The sequence below is a fragment of the Littorina saxatilis genome, linkage group LG6 (assembly GCF_037325665.1).
Source record: "Littorina saxatilis isolate snail1 linkage group LG6, US_GU_Lsax_2.0, whole genome shotgun sequence".
Taxonomy (NCBI): domain Eukaryota; kingdom Metazoa; phylum Mollusca; class Gastropoda; order Littorinimorpha; family Littorinidae; genus Littorina; species Littorina saxatilis.
This window is the reverse complement of record NC_090250.1, coordinates 55337920-55361104: the sequence shown is the minus strand read 5'-3', so window position 1 is coordinate 55361104 and position 23185 is coordinate 55337920. Positions and strand designations below refer to the sequence as shown.

Here is a 23185-nt window from a genome sequence, read left to right as displayed (position 1 = left end):
AAGATTGTGCCAAGGCAAATAACGCGTTAAGATCTCGGTGGGAAAGCGGCTTTTCTTGTGATGCCAAAACTGGTAAATTGCTTTGATAACATGGCCTTCTTCCCTGACAGCGGAGGTTGAGCCAAACGTCAGAGGGGTGTATTTAATAGAGATCGTTGATGATTTAAATATTTGTCATAATTGAAAGATTTAAAGGCCAATGATTATTTCCATTAACGCTTTTGAAAGCTAATTATTTCTCTTTTAGTCGGTTATGAAATACTTTCACAATTACTATTTAATCATAGTTCATTAGTCTTTTGACCGTTTACGAAATGTATTATGACACTCTTACAATTGTCATTTTTCAAAAGCATTGTATTACTCCTTTAACCGGTTATGAAATATATTTGCTCATACAAGTATTATCGCACTTTGAGTGTCATTTAACATTTTTTGTTGTTGTGTTTTTTAATCTGCTCCCTCATTTCTGACTTTCTCTCTTTACTTCCAACGTTTCGCTTTTTCTATCTGCGTCATATAATAATCTTCGCATTTGTTTTTTCTTCACACGTTTTGTAATTCAATTTTTATTTTAAATATATATATTTTTTAGCAGGAATATTTCATAAAATCGTTTCTGGCAAAAACCTAAAAGTTATCGGAGGTCTTAATTCCTTTTGACAGTTCTTTTGTTTCATCTTTTTTTCAAGATTACTTTATTTATTGTTCCATGTCTAGGCAGGTTGTATAAGTGTTCACTGTTGATTTTACTTCGCTTTTTGTTCCGGTACATTTATTGGCAAGTAGGTAAGCGATCACGTTGTCGAGATCGATGATGATGGTTCCCGTCCCACGGGTTCTTTGGCTATAAGGGACTGCTATGGTTTTGCGCTAACATAACAAATATGTTGACCAGAGTGATGATGATGGTTCCTGTCCCACGGGTTCTTTGGCTATTAGGGACTGCAATGGTTTTGCGCTAACAAAAAAAACGTTGACGAGAGTGATGATGATGGTTCCTGTCCCAACGGTTCTTTGGCTATTAGGGACAGCAATGGTTTTGCGCTAAGGAAACACATATTGACCAACACAGATGTGTTTATCTTATACACGGAATAGGATCATCATTCAACTTGAACACATATCAACAATCAAACACCTGGCCGCTTCCTGCGCCGAGCTTGAAGTCTCTTGTTCAATTGAATTTGTAAGTGACACCTATGTCAATCAGGTAAATAAAAGAAATAAAAAAATATATACAAAATGTAAAAATATGAATCCCACTATCCACAGAGGATGCTCTTATTTGATGTCAGATCGTGGACAGACCTGTGGCATTCAACACGTCGCGTACGATGGAAGGTCGGTACCATTGTCCAACTCGGATTGGTCGGGCCAACTCCGTAAGAACTTGAAAACCTCCTGTTTGTTTCCCGTTCTTTTCCATGCTGCCTATAATCTAGTTGAGTTTGCTTAAATGTTTTTTATTTGCTAATTCACTTTTGCTTATGTTTTTGCAGCTCGGATTGGTCGGGTGAAGTTGACTCGTCAAGAGCTGGAACAGTACCTGAGAGAAACACCCAAGCTCTCTAAAGGCAGTGACCATCTCTTCAGGAAGCTCCACGGCAAAGGTGAGAATCACATATCATAAAGAAACACTTTATGGAAATCACGCTGAAGTATCATCATAAACTAATTATAAATGGAATTTGACTGATGCCCTTTATAAACCAGTGGAGGTCCCACTGAAGTACACTATCCATGAGCAGTCTGCTTGTTAACGTTCTCAATGTTGTTACTGTATATAACATGTATACAAGAAATTAATAAAAACACGCTTAAACCAAGTACACTATTTTCCTGTATCTTTTCTTCCTTTGTTATTACTTTCGTTATCTAAACAACGAAGTGACTGTGGTAAGATGAACAAAGTTAAAAAACAAAACAAAACTTTCGTTGTTTTTCTGTCCCTCATGTCTTCGTTCCTCGTTTTATCATTCACCCATTCATTCCGCCTATCTTTCTTTCGCTTGTGATATAAGAAGAGATACTAGGACATATAGTATCTCTGATAAACGCTACGAATCAAACATTCCTACCTGTACTTGGTGTGCTTCCGGCAGTTCCCGTCATCGGCGTCCAGTTGTGATGGTATCCAAAACTCAGCCACAGACAGCACTCAATTCACACAAGTCAGGTCTTTGTAGTCTTGTACACACTTGTAGCAAAGACACTCTACACTTATTACAAAGATGCTTTACACTTGTAGCAAAGATGCTCTACACTTGTACCAAAGATACCCTACACTGTAGAATCTTCGCTCGTAGCCTTGACACAGTCATCTGTTGGTACGGCACAGCAGGCGCCAAGGAAACCTGGGCTGGTGCAGGAAGAAGAAAAGAGAGGAAAAAATAAAGAGGATGAAAAAGGTAGTGTTCGACAATTCCCTTGTCCGTGTAACTTGTTTGGTGCGGAGGCGAGACTTCCCAGGAGGCAAACACCCTTAGCCTTAGACGCTCGTCGCGCTAATGCGAGCAGGCTTAATCATGCGTACCCGACTTCCAACAACGTGTGGCAGGGTGGGAGGGGCCGGGGTAGTGCGAGGGAGGGACAGCGGGGGATTAGGGGTGGGCATCCATTAGCTGGGCTTGCAGAGAAAAAGAAGAAAGAAAAAAAAAAGAAAAAAAAAGAGGAAGGGGATGTTGGGGGGGGTGGGGGTGGGGTGGTAAGGGTGGGGGTGGGGTGGTAAGGGTGGGTTGATGTGAGTGAAGATGCGCGTGTGTGCAGGATGAGTGCGAGGGACATGAGAAAAGAAGGGACAAAGACTTGAGAACTTTAAAGACCAAGCAAATAACCAAGCAAACAAATTAGTGAAAGATGTTACATCTATTAGTCCATTGTAGTAGTTTTCGTCCTCGTTGTAGTAGCACAAGTGGTAGTAGCACAAGACTTAGTGATGGTAAGAAATGGGCTTTGTTTAGTGGTTTTTTATGCTCGTACTATTATGCCACTTGTAGTTTTCACAAGAGATGTTTATTTATTTATTTATTTACGAGGATTTATATCGCGCACGTATCTCACCACTCAAGGCGACTCAAGGCGCATGTTACCTATTAATGCCGTGTGAGATGGAATTTTTTACACAATATATCACGCATTCACATCGGCCAGTAGATCAACAGCCTATAGGCGCTGCATCCACCTTTCACGGCCTATTATTCCAGGTCACACGGGTATTTTGGTGGACATTTTTATCTACGCCAATACAATTTTGCCAGGAAAGACCCTTTTGTCAATCGTGGGATCTTTAACGTGCATACCCCAATGTAGTGTACACGATGTCTGTATATTAAATAAATCTATTGCTTTATGTGCAGTTTCACAAATTACGCATTTGTGATATTGATTGAAATGCTAATATGTGAATAAGGACACATTTTAATAAATATTTATTCAAGTAATCCAAAAGGCGGAGATGGTGTTAGGTCAGGGGGGGGGGGGGGGGGAGGGATGATGAACCAGGGTATACTCTCAAGACGGGGTGACGACTGCCAGGAGCAGGAGTATGACAGGGTACAAGGGCAAGACGTGAGGAAAGGAACAGTGGCACCCCCCTGTTTAGACATTCACAACATCACACACAAACAGGTCTCAAAAGGCAGAGATTCTTAACATTGAGGCAAATTTACACAGGTTATTACACGACCATTTAACAACAAGTAGCTTCTTTAAACGGGAGGAAGTCTTAAAAGGGGGTTCCACTGTTGAGGGATGTGAAGAAGTAGTGTGTAGAAAGAGAGGGAATGGAGGGTGTTGAGAGAGGGGCTCCAGTGTGGAGGTAGACGGGGGATGTGTGAAAGCATCTGGTCTAATGTGACTTCACGCCTCCTTCACAGCCCTAACCCCTTGCCGCACTTTGTCTCCCCTTCCTTTGGCGGCGTCCCCGTCTTCAACAAGCCAACAAACCAGCCTTGAAATCCGCGTTGCCTACCCGAGGAGCCTTCCCTTTGACAAGCCCTTGATGCCGGGATTTGCTCGGCCTGGGAAGACATCGGTTTCACGGGCAACCTTTCGTTCACTTCTGGGTGGTTACTTGTGGAGTGGGGGGCAAACAGCTACACCCCCCACCCACCCCAGGGTGTAGTTTGTTGTTAGTTTTTCAAGGGTACAAAGACAGACGGGACAAATAAAGCGTACAAAGACAGACGAGACAAATAAAGCATACAAAGACAGACGGGACAAATAAAGCGTACAAAGACAGAAGGGACAACTAAAGCGTACAAAGACAGACGGGACAAATAAAGCGTACAAAGACAGACGAGACAAATAAAGCATACAAAGACAGACGGGACAAATAAAGCGTACAAAGACAGACGAGACAAATAAAGCGTACAAAGACAGACGGGACAACTAAAGCGTACAAAGACAGACGGGACAAATAAAGCGTACAAAGACAGACGGGACAACTAAAGCGTACAAAGACAGAAGGGACAACTAAAGCGTACAAAGACAGACGGGACAAATAAAGCGTACAAAGACAGACGGGGCAAATAAAGCGTACAAAGATAGACGGGACAAATAAAGCGTACAAAGACAGACGGGACAACTAAAGCGTACAAAGACAGACGGGACAAATAAAGCGTACAAAGACAGACGAGACAACTAAAGCGTACAAAGACAGACGAGACAAATAAAGCGCACAAAGACAGACGGGACAACTAAAGCGTACAAAGACAGACGAGACAACTAAAGCGTACAAAGACAGACGGGACAAATAAAGCGTACAAAGACAGACGAGACAACTAAAGCGTACAAAGACAGACGGGACAAATAAAGCGTACTAGGAAAAGTAGATCAACACAAACACCTTGGAGTGATTTTACAGAGCACCTGCAAGTGGGATGCCCACATCCAAAGCATAGTTAAAAAAGCGAATTTATTGATTAATTGTTTACGATTTTATAAATATAGATTAAGTCGAAAAAGTTTGGAAATAATGTACAAGTCTTTTATTTTACCCCATTTCGACTATGCAGATGTTGTTTGGGATAATTGCACTAAGATAATGGCAGATGCATTAGAAAAATTACATTTAGAAGCCCTACGAATTATAATAGGTGGAGTTAAGGGCACTAGCCATGCAAAGCTGTATGAGGAAAGTGGGCTATGTAGCCTTGAAGAAAGAAGGAAAAGACATAAATTAATTGTTTTTCATAAGATGATACATAACAAATGCCCCCAGTACTTAGTAAATGTATTGCCCCCTCTTGTAGTTGACATTAATCCGTATCATAGACGAAGACCATTAGAAAGATATGTACCTCCTCATAGAACCGAATTATTTCGCAACTCTTTTATCCCCAAAACGACTGTACTATGGAACACCTTACCAGATAACGTTAAAATGACCACCTCCTTGAGCGAGTTCAAAAATTATTTGTCAAGTGCTGATTTTAAAGTACCATGCCATTATTATTATGGAGAAAGATTTGAACAAGTACATCATTGCAGATTGCGTATTGGTATGAGTGATTTGAATTTTGATTTATGTAAGCGGCACCTTAAGGATTGCTCTCAATGCGAGTGTGGTTATCCCAGCGAGACTGCTGAACATTACTTATTGCATTGTCCCTTGTATAGAGATATAAGATTATTGTCCATTGATAATTTGACAAATGATTATAAGTATATCGAAATATTATTGAAAGGCATCCCGCAATATTCACGAAATGTCAACCAGACCATATTCATAACTGTACAGGACTATATTAGACAGACGGGCAGGTTCCGTAAATGAGCCTCTATACTTCACTCATTACATTTATTAGACACTGTCATGCGACATGCTGCCTGACAAATTTTTCCCCATAACCTCTCTCATGTTCTCTTGTTGTTTTCCGACTTATCAAGTATGTCTCGATTTATGCGCAATGTAGTGACTTTTCCTCTGATCACAACATGCATTAACTTTGTGCGAGTGTCTTATGTGCACTTATTACAATTGAAAAAATCCCCTCAAATATTGGCGCTCCAAGTCTTCTTCTTCTTCTTCTTTTTCCCTTAAAGCTAGCTACTAGCTAGCTGCCCTTTCCCCACCTCCTGTATCACCAACCCCTTCCCATTTTCTGCTTGTTTGTGTATCTGTTTTGTCTCTTGTTTTGTTTTTCGTTTCCTGAAATGAGCTAATGTACTTATTCCGCCATCATGCTAACCTTTGTTTTGTGATTATTATGATTGCTTAAAATAAGCATTATATGCTTGAGTATGTAATCATCCATGCATTGTTCTTGTCATGATTAAAATTGAATAAAGTTTTGTTTAAACCAAATAAAGCGTACAAAGACAGACGGGACAAATAAAGCGTACAAAGACAGACGGGACAACTAAAGCGTACAAAGACAGACGGGGCAAATAAAGCGTACAAAGACAGACGGGACAAATAAAGCGTACAAAGACAGACGGGACAACTAAAGCGTACAAAGACAGACGGGACAAATAAAGCGTACAAAGACAGACGGGACAACTAAAGCGTACAAAGACAGACGAGACAAATAAAGCGTACAAAGACGGACGAGACAAATAAAGCGTACAAAGACAGACGGGACAAATAAAGCGTACAAAGACAGACGGGGCAAATAAAGCGTACAAAGATAGACGGGACAAATAAAGCGTACAAAGACAGACGGGACAACTAAAGCGTACAAAGACAGACGAGACAAATAAAGCGTACAAAGACAGACGAGACAAATAAAGCGTACAAAGACAGACGGGACAAATAAAGCGTACAAAGACAGAAGGGACAAATAAAGCGTACAAAGACGGACGAGACAAATAAAGCGTACAAAGACAGACGAGACAAATAAAGCGTACAAAGACAGACGAGACAAATAAAGCGTACAAAGACAGACGGGACAAATAAAGCGTACAAAGACAGAAGGGACAAATAAATGAAACAGTGTTGGCGGCATCTGAACGGAAAAGTCCAAGGTTTTCAAGTTTGCAAATTAACTGCGTAGATCGAAAGTAAATGGTTCCTAAAATCGGTATCAGTCGAGAATTCTAGCCAAAACGGTGTTTTAGTGTTTATGTCATCATTTCTTTGCTTTGATGTTATCATGCGGTACAGCCTAGAAGACTTTGATATGCTGTTAATGCTGTGAAAAAGTTACCCCACAGTTTTCGTTAATATTTTAACAGTAAAATTAGTTGACTGTATGAGACGATACTGGAATGGCACAAAACTGACAGCTTTGTTCAGATCACAATTGGATGGCAGAGTGTAGTTACCTCCATTCTGTTAAGGTTATTTGGCTTCTTTTTTTGTAGAGTGTTCTTTTGGGGTAATTGTAGAGCTTTCTAATGATTGTGGAAACAAAGTTGAATCCTGCTTGAGGAGAAAACATGGGTTTCCGTCTGTGTTTGTTTGATTTTTACTTAGTCCTGGAGAAGCCTCCTTGGGCGAAAATTTGAATGAGTTTTTTATGTGCTGTCCGTGTTCTGGTGAGCACGGAATTATTTTGTTTTTCAATTTTGTTCATCTCACACACAGTCATTTTGTTCATCTCACCCACAGTCATTTTGTTCATCTCACCCACAGTCATTTTGTTCATCTCACCCACAGTCATTTTGTTCATCTCACACACAGTCATTTTGTTCATCTCACACACAGTCATTTTGTTCATCTCACCCACAGTCATTTTGTTCATCTCACACACAGTCATTTTGTTCATCTCACCCACAGTCATTTTGTTCATCTCACCCACAGTCATTTTGTTCATCTCACCCACAGTCATTTTGTTCATCCTCACACACAGTCATTTTGTTCATCTCACACACAGTCATTTTGTTCATCTCACACACAGTCATTTTGTTCATCTCACCCACAGTCATTTTGTTCATCTCACCCACAGTCATTTTGTTCATCTCACCCACAGTCATTTTGTTCATCCTCACACACAGTCATTTTGTTCATCTCACACACAGTCATTTTGTTCATCTCACACACAGTCATTTTGTTCATCTCACCCACAGTCATTTTGTTTATCTCACCCACAGTCATTTTGTTCATCTCACCCACAGTCATTTTGTTCATCCTCACACACAGTCATTTTGTTCATCTCACACACAGTCATTTTGTTCATCTCACACACAGTCATTTTGTTGTTTAGATTGTTTACTGTCAACAGTTGGGTAAAGTCCTTTCCCTTAGGGAATGACCGTGAGTTGAGCAGATGCAACAACTGAACAAGGCTTACCCCTTGGCGGACTATGGCGGGAAAACGACAGTAGCGCAGCTCATCGCCCCCAAACAGTGTGAACAGATGACCGCTTGAAAGTGAAACTGGACCCCTACAAACACCCATCACAACTGTCCGAAAATCTGCCCCCTCTTTTGTCAGCGCTTAGCGTGCTTGTACCCGGGGTGACAGTGGGTTGAGGACGGCACGCGTCTGACCATTGTCCACCCGTTTCGGACCCTCTCCACCCGGCCAGCTCCCACCCGACCTTTCTGGGGTGGATAGAGATGACCTCGGGTGTTGGGCGCAGGGTCTGGTGACAAGGGTTTGCAAGGAGAGGGAGACTGGTGTCATTAATCTACGATGAACCATTGTGACGAGACCGCCTCTGGCTGTTTGTGCTTCGGCCCTGTCCTGTCCAGTCTTTTTGTTTTTTGTCCTTTTCTCCTTCCTTCCTCCACCCTTCGTTCGTTCCTCCACACTTCACTTCTCCCTCTCCCTCCCCTTCTGCATCCCCTTCTCCCTTCCTTTCCCTCCCCTTCATCAGCCCAGCCTTGTCTAGTCTTTTTGTCCCTTTCTCCTGACATCCCTCATTCCTCCATCCTTTATTTGTTCCTCTCTATAACCATCACCTCAGTCCCTTGGTCTTGTTTAGTGGTCAATTTCTCCTTCCATCTCTCATTCCTCCGCCCTTCAGTCCTTCGTCCTCACTTCATCCCCCTCCCCTCCCCCCATTCTTCATTGGTGGTCGACACGCGCCTATGCAATTGTGCTCGCGAGTGGCGCGAGGAGAGAAAGAGTCACGTGCCGCTTGCAGGACGCTGCAGCTGGGGACAGTGACAGTGCAGGCGGAGGCTAGAGGTCAGAGTGAGCCAGTTGGGCCACAGGAGCTTGTCCTTCTGCTAGCACTGCGAAGGAGTTTGTTACAAGGTCTTCACGAGCTCTTGCGGGTGAGAGGATTCACAAGAACGAGAATTGGGGTTGGACCACTGGTTTGACCGGGGAGGAGGGGTCAAGTCGGGGGGGGGGGGGGGGGGGAGAGAAGCATGGAATGAGATGTGCTTGCGGGGAGGGTTTGACGGGTGGAGTAGTGGTGAGGGGGAGGGGGGATGCGTTCAGCAAAACAAAAACAAATCAACAACATCAACAAAGAAACCAATAAATCAACAAGCAAACAAAATCTGGGTTGCGCTGTTAGGGAGTGTTGGCCTATCAGACCCCCTCTCTTTCTTTCTCTCTATTCATCTTAGCTAAATGTCCATTTTGGAAAGAGAGAGAGAGCAAGACGAAAGAGGGGAGTAGCTGAGATTGATCAGCTACTACCCTCGCTTCTACCCTCTTTGGAGAGAGAGAGAGAGAGAGAGGGAGAGAGAGAGAGACAGACAAACAAACATACAGACAGAGACAAAGGGTGGGTGGGGGTGGTGATGTGGATTGAAGGTGAGACTGAAGAAGAACCACTAAGTTCGCTTGTCAGTGGATTCGATGCATCGACTCCCCCCCCCCCCCCCCTCCCTCCCACACACAGCACCATACAAATCAAGGTAAAAGACAGAACGAGAGGCGGGAGACAATGCTGACCACGACGAGTGGCGTGACCGGCCAGTCCACCCTCAACTCGCTATAATTTACTGTCCGATTCCCCCTGACCACTCGTTGGTGAGGAGAGTGATTTGCATGTGTGTATCGTTTTGATCTCACCTTGCAGAAGTGGCGGCTCTGCGCTCGTTTCACCTGCTGCTACTTCTGCAGGAGAAAGGGGTGTTGGTGACGATCATTTGTGGTGGTGGTGGTCGGGGGGAGGGGTGTTGGTGACGATCATTTGTGGTGGTGGTGGTCGGGGGGAGGGGGGTTGGGGAGGGGATGGATGGGGTTGTTGGTGTGTGTGTGTGGGGGGGGGGGGGGGCGCAGTTGAAGAAATGGGCGAAAAGTGAAGTAAAGAAAAGCGGCGCGAAATCGTGTGATTTTGTGGATGACAGATATCTTGGGGCATGAGTTTCGGTATTGCCTGGACCATCAGTGTCCGTCAAAAATCTCGTTTTATTGTGTTTTTGTGGGTTTTTTTTTGTGTGATCGTACCAAGGATCCCACCCCCCGCGGGTTAGGGGGAAGAATTTACCCGATGCTCCCCAGCATGTCGTAAGAGGCGACTAACGGATTCTGTTTCTCCTTTTACCCTTGTTAAGTGTTTCTTGTATAGAATATAGTCAATTTTTGTAAAAATTTTAGTCAAGCAGTATGTAAGAAATGTTAAGTCCTTTGTACTGGAAACTTGCATTCTCCCAGTAAGGTAATATATTATACTACGTTGCAAGCCCCTGGAGCATATTTTTGATTAGTGCTTTTGTGAACAAGAAACAATTGACAAGTGGCTCTATCCCATCTTCCCCCTTTCCCCGTCGCGATATAACCTTCGTTGTTGAAAACGACGTTAAACACCAAATAAACAAACAAACCAAGGATCCCCTCAGCGGAACTCTAGAGGGTCCGAATAACTTGGGGATTGTTGGAAGTTCTTAGCTTTTTCCATAAGACCTTTACAAAAGCGTTATGTGGCATATCAGTTATATTCACTCCGTAAATTCACGACGGTTCAGATCTGGTAGGAATTTGTTCGTTTTTGAAAATCACATTCCTGTCCATTCTGTATGGAAACTAGCAGATGATCAGTAACGGCAGTACGCATGTGTGTGCAAATCTTGTGGGCCCGGTCTTTTCAAGTTTACTGCGTCGTGGAACCCCCTCCAAGATTTTCGTTTTTTTGGCTTCAAGTGCGTATATGACGCAGGGACGCACGATATACACTGCGTCAGTCACTTGGGATCACACAACAAGCTATGCTTATAGTAAATGCGGACATTCATTGACTCCTAAATGGCAGTTGCTCCATACAGGTGCTGCCAAGGTCAATTTTCTTTCAACCGAAAGGTCCCCTATCTGACGACAAGGAGTGTTCTGACGTCCGACATTCAGACATTTTCAGGAACGGTACAAACGCATTTCTGTGAATGAACCTGGAGATAAGAAAGAAAGAAAAAAACCCACCTAAACACACACACACCAAGACCTAACGAATGGTGCAGCAGAGAGAACAAAGTACGGTATACGTACATACAAAAGAACCAGTTTTGGACTTAATACAAGACACGGCTCCAGCACCCTTTGTCAGAAGCATGTCTAAACACGGTCCCAATTCAGCCACAGTCTCGCACCCGTAAAACCGCTCATCTGGGCTATCGCGGGACAAAGAGCAAGATTTAATACACCGGTAGTGGCATATTACCGTCCTTAGTGTCTCTCTGGCACAGTGCCAGTCATGTCTCACGACACACAGTCTGCCAAGTGTTGAAGATTGTAGACATGCGTCCCCCACTGGACCGATCCTTTGAGTTTTGTTCTCTTTTGATGGCAGGGTTAGAAGGCACACTCCTTCTCCCGATAACAACTCGGCTCAATTATAATAACAATAACAATAACAGCACTTTATTGTCCATTACAATATTACATATTACCCCCTCCCCCCCCCATCATCTCATATCTGTCCAAGCTTTTTCACGGAATAAGAATATCCCTCCACTTTGTCACATACCAAAAATCAAATATGTGACTGTTTGCCGTAGTGAGTTGAATTTTGTTCTAATGAATTCATTTGTTAAAATGCAACTCGTTGCATTTGCACAATTATTTATTGATTCATAAAAAATCCTCGCCGTGCAAAGAGAGCACCCAGGCTGTTTATTATTGGTATGTGACCAAGTGGAGGGATGCGAGACGGTCAGCCGGACTGTTGTCACGGGAAGGAGAGTCAGACGGACTGTTGTCACGGGAAGGAGAGTCAGACGGACTGTTGTCACGGGAAGGAGAGTCAGACGGACTGTTGTCACGGGAAGGAGAGTCAGACGGACTGTTGTCACGGGAAGGAGAGTCAGACGGACTGTTGTCACGGGAAGGAGAGTCAGACGGACTGTTGTCACGGGAAGGAGAGTCAGACGGACTGTTCTCACAGGAAGGAGAGTCAGACGGACTGTTCTCACAGGAAGGAGAGTCAGACGGACTGTTGTCACGGGAAGGAGAGTCAGACGGACTGTTGTCACGGGAAGGAGAGTCAGACGGACTGTTGTCACGGGAAGGAGAGTCAGACGGACTGTTGTCACGGGAAGGAGAGTCAGACGGACTGTTCTCACAGGAAGGAGAGTCAGACGGACTGTTGTCACGGGAAGGAGAGTCAGACGGACTGTTCTCACAGGAAGGAGAGTCAGACGGACTGTTGTCACGGGAAGGAGAGTCAGACGGACTGTTCTCACAGGAAGGAGAGTCAGACGGACTGTTGTCACGGGAAGGAGAGTCAGACGGACTGTTGTCACGGGAAGGAGAGTCAGACGGACTGTTGTCACGGGAAGGAGAGTCAGACGGACTGTTGTCACGGGAAGGAGAGTCAGACGGACTGTTGTCACGGGAAGGAGAGTCAGACGGACTGTTGTCACGGGAAGGAGAGTCAGACGGACTGTTCTCACGGGAAGGAGAGTCAGACGGACTGTTGTCACGGGAAGGAGAGTCAGACGGACTGTTCTCACGGGAAGGAGAGTCAGACGGACTGTTGTCACGGGAAGGAGAGTCAGACGGACTGTTGTCACGGGAAGGAGAGTCAGACGGACTGTTGTCACGGGAAGGAGAGTCAGACGGACTGTTGTCACGGGAAGGAGAGTCAGACGGACTGTTGTCACGGGAAGGAGAGTCAGACGGACTGTTGTCACGGGAAGGAGAGTCAGACGGACTGTTGTCACGGGAAGGAGAGTCAGACGGACTGTTGTCACGGGAAGGAGAGTCAGACGGACTGTTGTCACGGGAAGGAGAGTCAGACGGACTGTTGTCACGGGAAGGAGAGTCAGACGGACTGTTGTCACGGGAAGGAGAGTCAGACGGACTGTTGTCACGGGAAGGAGAGTCAGACGGACTGTTGTCACGGGAAGGAGAGTCAGACGGACTGTTCTCACGGGAAGGAGAGTCAGACGGACTGTTGTCACGGAAAGGAGAGTCAGACGGACTGTTCTCACGGGAAGGAGAGTCAGACGGACTGTTCTCACGGGAAGGAGAGTCAGACGGACTGTTCTCACAGGAAGGAGAGTCAGACGGACTGTTCTCACGGGAAGGAGAGTCAGACGGACTGTTCTCACGGGAAGGAGAGTCAGACGGACTGTTCTCACAGGAAGGAGAGTCAGACGGACTGTTGTCACGGGAAGGAGAGTCAGACGGACTGTTGTCACGGGAAGGAGAGTCAGACGGACTGTTGTCACGGGAAGGAGAGTCAGACGGACTGTTCTCACAGGAAGGAGAGTCAGACGGACTGTTCTCACGGAAAGGAGAGTCAGACGGACTGTTGTCACGGGAAGGAGACGGTGAGCCGGACTGTTGTCACAGGAAGGAGAGTACCTGTACGCAGTCAGACTCGATCTGTACTCTTTGATTGATATCTCAGTTCAGGCAGCCGCATTGTTGTGATCTTGATGACGTTTTTAAGTGTATGGAATTGGCAAAAGCATGTGCCGAAAAGAAGGAAAGCGACGAAGAAAATAAAAAAGTAAGGTGTAAACAAAGATTAGCATATATTCAGACCATGCAGACAAACCCCAGACATTGACAATTGTCTATTCAGACTATTGTTGTGAACGCCCACACTCGGTACTTTCCAAGGTTAACGTCACTAGTGACTAGACGCGGAACACTATCAATGTGCGCTTATTCAACAAACACACACATTAACTACCTTACATTTGGTAAAATACTAAAGATTCTTGAATTACAGTGTTTGTTTGTGGTCGTATTTTCGTTTTCGATGGTAGAATATACTCGCATGTGAAAGAAGGATACAGTGACTTGTACAGGTAACTAAAGGTAAAGTTATGGACAGGATTTCGCTCAATTTACCCCCCCCCCCCCCCCCTCCATAAAAAAAAACCCAAAAAACACACAAACAAAATCAACATAAACAACAACAAAACAACCACTCGGTTAGCACTTTTTGGTGATCTCTCTCTGTCTCTGTCTGTCTGTCTCTGTCTCTGTCTGTCTCTGTCTGTCTGTCTGCCACAGCCTGAACTGAAGTTGACCGTGACCTTGACCTTGGTCGGACAGACGAAGTCAGTCCAGGTGCACGTGCTGTGGCCTTGACCCGTGTGTCCAGCACACGCCACCTGACGTGAAGAAGAGACTATTCACATCAATAACTCCACCGTCCACCCCCTTCCACCCCCTTAAGTAGAGTGGAGCACCTTTTGTAGCAGTTTTGATTTGCGGTGTTGAAGGGATCGTGACGGCGAAGGCAGGGTCCATTCCGGTCTACGCGATAGAAAGAAATATGGAAAAAAATAAAATGCAACTGATAACTGAAATATTGAAATGCAATGCACAAATATGAATGCATTGGATGATGGCTCTCAGGAGGATTCCATTGATGGCAAACTCATTGGGCGAACGCTGCCCTACACGCCACCAGGCGTGAAAGGCAGTAAGTAAGTAAGTCATTAGGCGAAGTGCACTTCGCGAAGCTTTGACGATGAATTGTGGGTAAACATACTTGGCGAAGTCTTTGACGATGAATTGTGGGTAAACATACTTGGCGAAGTCTTTGACGATGAATTGTGGGTAAACATACTTGGCCAAGTCTTTGACGATGAATTTTGGGTAAACATGCTTGGCCAAGTCTTTGACGATGAATTTTGGGTAAACATACTTGGCCAAGTCTTTGACGATGAATTTTGGGTAAACATACTTGGCCAAGTCTTTGACGATGAATTGTGGGTAAACATACTTGGCCAAGTCTTTGACGATGAATTGTGGGTAAACATACTTGGCCAAGTCTTTGACGATGAATTGTGGGTAAACATACTTGGCCAAGTCTTTGACGATGAATTGTGGGTAAACATACTTGGCCAAGTCTTTGACGATGAATTGTGGGTAAACATACTTGGCCAAGTCTTTGACGATGAATTGTGGGTAAACATACTTGGCCAAGTCTTTGACGATGAATTGTGGGTAAACATACTTGGCCAAGCTTTGACGATGAATTGTGGGTAAACATACTTGGCGAAGTCTTTGCGAAGATGACTTCGGGCTCAGCTAAGGACCGACTTTAACGGTGAATACCTTTTAAAGTATGAACTCAAATGTTTAGTGTTCTTAGTATGTCTTGCTAGGCTAAGTTCTATTTAATCAGAGTATGTCTGCGTGTGCTTATACCTAGTGATATTGTAAAGCGCATAGTGCTTTTAGTTATGCGCTATAGAAATCTCCTTAATAAATAAATAAATAAATAAAATAAAGAAGGAAAGAGCAGCAGCAGCAACAAGGCCAACTGGATGTGTTATTGTGTGTTATTGTGTGTTATTGTGTGTTATTTTATTTTTCATTGTACCTCCCCCTCGCCTACAAATCAAGACACAACCTCGTCTCTTGAAAACTAGATACAGTCCGGCCGAGGGGCTAGCGGAGGACGTTTTTAGTTATAAAAGAAAAAAATCAAATCAACTTTAAAAAAGTGCTGAAGAGGTAAAGTTGTTCAAGACAATTAGTACTATCGTGTGTTAAAAGGGTTAATTGCTATTCCAAAAACGGTAGTGTTTGAGCACTACATACAAGTTGCCTCGATTTTTTTTAATTAATCATAAACGTCCTCCACCTGCCCCTCGTCCGGACTATATACCAACGCTATGTCACTGGAAAGAAACCCACCGCTCCCCATGCTCCACCCCTTCCCCGCCTGTTCCCGACCCCTCCCTCCACCCTAAACAAATAAAATAGAATAAAGAAGAAGAAAAAACAGACAGTATCAACCGGTGCTAACGAGTGGGACACCGCTGCGCCCAGTGCCAGAGGGGCGGATCTGTAGGATGTGTGTCCAGGAAGATGAGCTGTGTCCAGTCCTCTGTCCACCCCTTGTGGTCAACACCCCCATGCCAGTTATCTCTCTGGATCCCCTTTCATCCCCTCCCCCTCCCTGAAACTGTCCGCATCTCTGCGTGGTCTCGCTGCCAGCTGGTGGCTTAGTGGGGATGGGGGTGAAGGGAGTTTGTGGAGGTTGTTTGGAAGGTAGGTGGGGGGGGGGGGGGGGGGGGCTGGACGACAATTAATGTTCATAGTTATGGAGCAGTGCCAGAATCCAAAACAGGTAGTCTGCTCACGTTACAAATCAAAATTAAAAACAAGAAAGGTTAATTTATTGGGAACGTGTTGATTTGTCCCGAATAAAACATTCTTCTTCTCTTCTTCTTCGTTCGTGCGCTAAAACTCTCTTTAAACAATCCCAAAACATGGAACCTTTTTTTAAATTGTTATTATTATGGAATAGTTCCTTTCATGTTTGATAATGGAATAAATGAATGTTATTGTATTTGGATTCATAGAAATGAAAGGATGCTCTTTCTCGTAATTTAAGTTGATGTGATATGTGTCTGGGTTTCCGTTCTCCAGACTTTAGATCCCTCTCAACCCAACCTTCTCCGTTCTCTCCTCAAATCCCCCCCTCCCCCCTCCGCCCCCCCCTACTCCAACCAAAGTATAATCTCACCCTTATTATTCTCCTCACAATCGATTAAGTCCCCACGTGTTTTTTTCTTATAAAAGTATAGAGCGTCTGCTGCGGACCTTTCGAATCTATAAAGGTAGATAAAAAAAAGAGGAAAAAACCAACAACCGGCGACTGGACAAACACACGAGGAAAGGTGCAATTAAACTCTTGTTTACTAGGACTATACAGTTACACAGAGAACAACACCCCACCTCATTCACACACAACAAGGGGGCAGCGTCTGCCCAGTGGCCTGTGTGATGACCGCTGTTCATCCCCTTGTCTACTCGGGGTACAATTAATTTCTGATCCTCGTTCCACCCCTTAGGCGCTAGAAGACACCTGCGTGGTGCCAGAGTAAGGTCGGGGCCAGGTATGTTGGGAAAGGAGGGTGGTGGGTGTGGATGGGGGAAGGCGCTTTCAGTTTTGAATTTTACACATTTCTGTAACTGGTTCGTTGGATTTGAAGCTGGGTTACCGGTTGAATAAAAGACAATTTATTCGGGAGTACAATGTTTTAAAATGAAAAAAATAAGTTTCTTTTTTGTTCTACACGGTAAAGCTTTAGCACTTTAGCTGATATTTTAGCGCTCCGGGTGGAAATTTGTATTCCATTGTTTCCATGATTGAAAAAAGAAGCAGAATTTTCTGAGGTTCTCGATTCAGTGCATTTACTCAGTGTCGGAAGTAAAGCTGGAGTGAACAACTTTGTTTTGGCGGAGTAACTAATGAGTATGTCTCCCTCCCTCCCTCCCTCTCTGTTTGTCTGTCTGCCTGTCAATATATCTCTCTCTGTCTCTCTCTCGCTCTCTCTCTCTGTCTCTCTCTCTCTGTCTCTCTCTCTCTGTGTCTCTCTCTCTCTCTCTCCCTTCTCTCCCTCCCTCTGTTTGTCTGTTTGCTTGTCAATATATCTCTCTGTCTCTCTCTCTTTCTCTGTCTCTCTCTCTCTGTGTCTCTCTCTCTCTCTGTCTCTCTCTGTCTCTGTCTCTCTCCCCTCTCTCCCTCCCTCTCTGTCTGTCTGTCTGTCTGTCTGTCTGTCTGCCTGTCAATATCTGTCTCTGTCTTTGTCTCTCCTTCTCTCTCTCTCTTTATCTCTGTTTTATAGGACAAGTAGCCAACATCATTCGACTTGGACACAAACCTAAGAACATCAGTGTGGCGGTGTAAGAATGTTTGTTGAATTAATTTCACAGGATGACGATGATGTCAGTTACGAAACTTGATTAATTCAAAACAGATGTCTCACTATGCACATGAAGCAACCAGGCTCAATGTTTGTAGTGTGTGTAGAGAGAGAGAGAGAGAGAGAGAGAGAGAGAGAGAGAGAGAGAGAGAGAGAGAGAGAGAGAGAGAGCGAGAGAGAGAAAGAGAGACAGAGAGAGAGAGAGAGAGAGAGATTTGTTTTGATATTGTCGTCCTAATCTTGACTATTATGAGTGGACTATTTGCGCCTCGATATTTTATTTATGAAGTTCTTACGTTTTATGTTGTTTATTGTAATGATGTATACACCACACCTGAGTTTCTCCTGGTTGAGATAATAAAGTGTTCTGTGTCTATGTATATGTCTGTGTCTGTGTCCGTGTCTATGTCTATGTCTGTGTCTGTGTCCGTGTCTATGTCTATGTCTGTGTCTGTGTCCGTGTCTATGTCTATGTCTGTGTCTATGTCTGTCCGTGTCTATGTCTGTGTCTATGTCTGTGTCTATGTGTGTGTCTATGTGTGTGTCTGTGTCTGTGTCTATGTGTGTGTCTATGTCTGTGTCTGTGTCTATGTCTGTGTCTGTCTGTGTCTATGTGTGTGTCTATGTCTATGTCTGTGTCTGTGTCTGTGTCTATGTCTATGTCTGTGTCTATGTCTATGTCTATGTCTTTGTCTATGTCTGTCTATGTCTGTGTCTATGTCTATGTCTGTCTATGTCTATGTCTGTGTCATGTCTGTCTATGCCTGTGTCTATGTCTATGTCTGTCTATGTCTATGTCTATCTATGTCTGTCTGTGTCTATGTCTATGTCTGTCTATGTCTGTCTGTCTATATCTATGTCTATGTCTGTCTATGTCTATGTCTATGTATGTCTATGTCTATGTCTGTCTATGTCTATGTCTATGTCTATCCCATGTAACAGCCTGGACAGATCCGTGGTGGTGTGCATGACCACATACACGACAAGGAATATATATTTAAACACCACATTCTTCTCGCATTTCTTCTGGGAACGGGTGTATTGCAACTCGCAGAAGACGATCAGAGTCTGCGCTTCTTCTTCTGCGTTCATGGGCTTAACCTCCCACGTACACTCGGGTTTTGCACGAGTGAGTTTCTACGTGTGTGAACGTTATTATCCCGCCATTTAGGCAGTCGGGGGATGCTTCAAGATGCTGACCTTAAGGATGTTGACCTGATCTTTAAAAAGCAAGACGTTTCTAATGATACCAGTATCTTTAGCTTCCTCGTTCACTCGCGATGTTTCACGTGAAGAGTTGGCAGCGTTGAAGACGGATGGATACTTGTTTTGACGCCATACTGAATGACACTGCAGCTTCTTGGACAGTCGACAAGTAAACTCTTAGTTTCTCGCTGTCTTCATCTGACTTTGCATCGAGACTTGTTGAAAAGCGCGTCTCATCCAGTCCTAGGAAAGAGAGTTTTGCTCAAGTACCGGTTAAAGATGTTGCCGAAAATAGAAATGTTCCCGTTTCCGTTTGCCTCTTTTCTCTTTCAAAGTGGCAGAGTTTCTCTCTCTCTCTCTCTCTCTCTCTCTCTCTCTCTCTCTCTCTCTCTCTCTCTCTCTCTCTCTCTCTCTCTCTCTCTCTCTCTCTCTCTCTCTGTCTTTCGCTGTCTCTCGCCCTCCTCTCTCTGCCCCCCCCCCCCCGTCTCTTTTGAGATGCAAAGAAATAAAAATTATTTCACTTTATTCAAGACGTACCAAGTCACCTGGTGGCCAAAACTTGCGAAACAAACTATCATGAGGCCTGTGGTGGCCTGTGCGCACTTTATGATTCCAACTCAATCATTTTAGTATGTGTTTGTTTTTGTCTGCTTTCAGGAATCATCTCCTACACCGAGTACCTCTTCCTGCTTTGTGTCTTGACAAGTGAGTATATATATATATATATTACAGTTGTGTGTGTGTGGGTTAATCTCTGAAGATATTCTCAGCAGTAGGTGTCTTTTAGGTGGTAAATTGTTCATTATGGCATGTCTTAGCTGAGGATGTCAGCAGTAGATCAATGGTGTATGTTAGGCCAAACAAAAATATTGGTTTAGGATAACGTGACCAAAAACAATAGGGTCGGTAGGTTTTTCTTCAATGTTGTGGATTTGAAAGGTTACTTCCCTTAGTCTCGGTAAGGTTCGCAAAATGAGCCAACAGTTTTGTGTTTTGTTTTTAAATGAAAAAAAAGTGTTAGGATCGGCGGGAAAAAATAGGGTCGGTCGGGTTACCTTAAACCAACATATATTTTTGTTTGGCCTCAGGTCGGCATGCATAGCCAAGTTGGAACAGTCTTATTGCTCGTTTTTCTTGGTTGCTTAGGCCTAAGAAAAAAAAATAGGTGTGGTTACGGTAACATAGCCAAAAAAAAATAGGGTAGGAAGGTAGGCAATCACTTTTTTTTTTTTAAACTGTTTTTTTCTAATGTGTACAAATTAAACCTACTTGACAGGGAAATAAGTGTGCGACTCGGGCGCTTTCGCTTTCATTGCGTTGTCTGCACTCGTTTACTTGGTTTTTTGTGTATTTTTTTGACAAATGTAATAAAAAGTTATAGGGTCGGCCCCCAAAAATAGGGTAGGTCGGGTTACCGTAACCACACCTATTGTTTTTTTTTTAGGCCTTATATATTTCTCTCTCTCTCTCTCTGTTCCTGCATTCCTATTCTGTTGTTTGTTTTTTCTTTCTTTCTTTCTTTCTTCGCTGTAGAATACACGTATAGAAAGACATGCAGGAGAAGAAAATGAATAGGAGTAGTGGATGATTTGTGTACCAGTCTCTGTTGTTCTGCCGTGTGGCTGTTTACATGGACGTGTAAATTTCACAGAGGCTTAATTCCAGCTCTACACAATGTCTTGGGTAGAGAGCAATGCATTCCCACTAGCACCATTAGAATTGTAGACTATATTACCTTTTTACCTGGTAGCTACGTGAACACCGTTTTGGTTTTGTTTGTTCAAAAGTGAACTGTTTGTGTGGACTGTATCTTTTGGGGGGGTTTATTTGTTTTACACATGTTTTGTGATCGATTTGTTGTATTTGTTGTTGTAGTTATGTTTGCTTTATTTATTTATTTTATTTATTTTAATGTAGTTCGTTGTTTAATGAGTTGGGTTTTTTACAGTAAATTTGAATGTGTAGTGGTCAAAATGTTTTATATTTCGGTCCTGTATCTCCTTTTTGTTTGTTCGATTTTTTGTCAGTGTTATTTTATAATTATCCACAGCGTCTTTTTCATTTTCGTATTTTAACTATTCTTTTTACCGTGTGTTCTGTCTGTTTTTGGCGCATATTCCTTTTGCGTTGGTTTTTTTTCGTGTTTTTTTGTGTGGTCATTTGTTTTACCTCTGAATTTGCTTATTTTAGTAGTGTGAGCGATGTTTGTGTGAGCTGTAGGTCTAAGTTGCTGTTGGTTTGCTATCAGTGCAGGCTGATCCTCCCAAGCGAAAAGGGGTAAAGGGCACGGGTATGGTTCTTTGTTTTGTTCTACAGTTTGGCTTGGGCTTTTTTCCGCTGTTTCAATACAAGTTCTTCTGGAAATAACTCTGTCAGGATTTATATGCCCTGTGGAAGAGGTACGCCCCCTGACAGTGAGGCAAACAACGACACGCCGTCGACCAGTGAAGACAAGCGATCGCAGCGAGTAATAGACGAACTCCGAAAATAACTCTGTCGGGGATGTATGGGTTTTGAAAGAGTGAATGCCCTTGCTTTTACTCGGACAAACATTGGAGGGGCCAATCACAAGCGAGGGGTGTGTCGGACACACGTGGACAGGAGCACGTGTGAAGTTATTTGTCAGAGGAAAAGCAAGGGGAGTCACTCTTTCACAACCCATACACACCTGACGGAGTTATTTCCGAAAATCGTCTATTAGCTCTGATGTCAATGTTACGCTGTGTCCGCTCGATATACAACGCCTCTTCCGTTAGTAAATATATTCACCGGAGCTCACGATTCGTCGCTGGCCTACAGGGATCACTGTTTTCATCGTTAAGTCACGTCATAGACCATTTATCCTGGACCGCCAACTAGCTCTCTCTCCGCTCTTTCTCTCTATTACGAGGTAGCGGCCCCTCGCATTTAGGAACGAAGAGAGGTACAGAAAAGCGTGCTATCCTTCTCAGCGCAACTACTACCCCGCTCCTCTTGGCCTTTCAGAAATCAGGGGGATGTCATATCCGGTGTCGATTGTAAACATGGACGAAGTTGCCGAGGTAAGTTCTGAAAATGCTAAAATAAACTCAGCTAAAGTGCATATGGAACATGTTTTTCGATGAGTTTTGTTAAGTTTAGTTTGGAGTTTTGGAAAATCCAGTTCATTGTCACCTCCCATTGTCACAAATAACTGGAGCGTGCTTTCTTTTCACTGTCTTTCAAACCGGACGCTAAGCGCCCCTGTGAAAGTCGAGCGTCGTAACCTCGAAGGGTCACGTGACGAGTTGGCGGTCCAGGCTATTTGGTCTATGGTCACGTGAGTTTAACTTGAGGTCATGTGAGTTTGGGAAAACACACGTGCTCATCGATCACTGCAGGCCATCGCCAGCAAATATGAAGCTCCAACGAGTACACTTTTGAAAGAAAAAGACATCATATCGAGGGGACATTGCATAATACACACATCTGAGTTAATCATTCGTTGTAATTACTCGTTTTTATATTTAGTCAAGTTTTGACTAAATATTTTAACATCGAGGGGGAATCGAAACGAGGGTCGTGGTGTATGTGCGTGTGTGCGTGTGTGTGTCTGTGTGTGTGTCTGTGTGTGTGTGTGTGTGTGTGTAGAGCGATTCAGACTAAACTACTGGACCGATCTTTATGAAATTTGACATGAGAGTTCCTGGGTATGAAATCCCCGAACGTTTTTTTCATTTTTTTGATAAATGTCTTTGATGACGTCATATCCGGCTTTTCGTGAAAGTTGAGGCGGCACTGTCACGCCCTCATTTTTCAACCAAATTGGTTGAAATTTTGGTCAAGTACTCTTCGACGAAGCCCGGGGTTCGGTATTGCATTTCAGCTTGGTGGCTTAAAAATTAATTAATGACTTTGGTCATTAAAAATCTGAAAATTGTAAAAAAAATTAAAAATTTATAAAACGATCCAAATTTACGTTTATCTTATTCTCCATCATTTGCTGATTCCAAAAACATATCAATATGTTATATTTGGATTAAAAACAAGCTCTGA

The 23185-nt window shown here is 43.7% G+C and overlaps 1 protein-coding gene across 7 annotated transcripts in view; it reads left to right on the top strand.

The window, feature by feature from the left end:
- Positions 1–1502: 1502 nt before the first annotated feature.
- The window catches only part of LOC138969555 (calcium uptake protein 3, mitochondrial-like), a gene marked incomplete at its 5' end in the record, with an annotated part of 92137 nt that continues 70454 nt past the window's right edge, over positions 1503–23185 (top strand). For 5 of the 7 annotated variants that reach the window (XM_070342387.1, XM_070342384.1, XM_070342386.1 and 2 more), the window contains 3 exon segments: positions 1503–1613; positions 19829–19876; positions 21420–21461. In XM_070342387.1, coding sequence (XP_070198488.1) covers positions 1503–1613; positions 19829–19876; positions 21420–21461 — 201 coding nt within the window. 7 annotated transcript variants of the gene reach the window in all.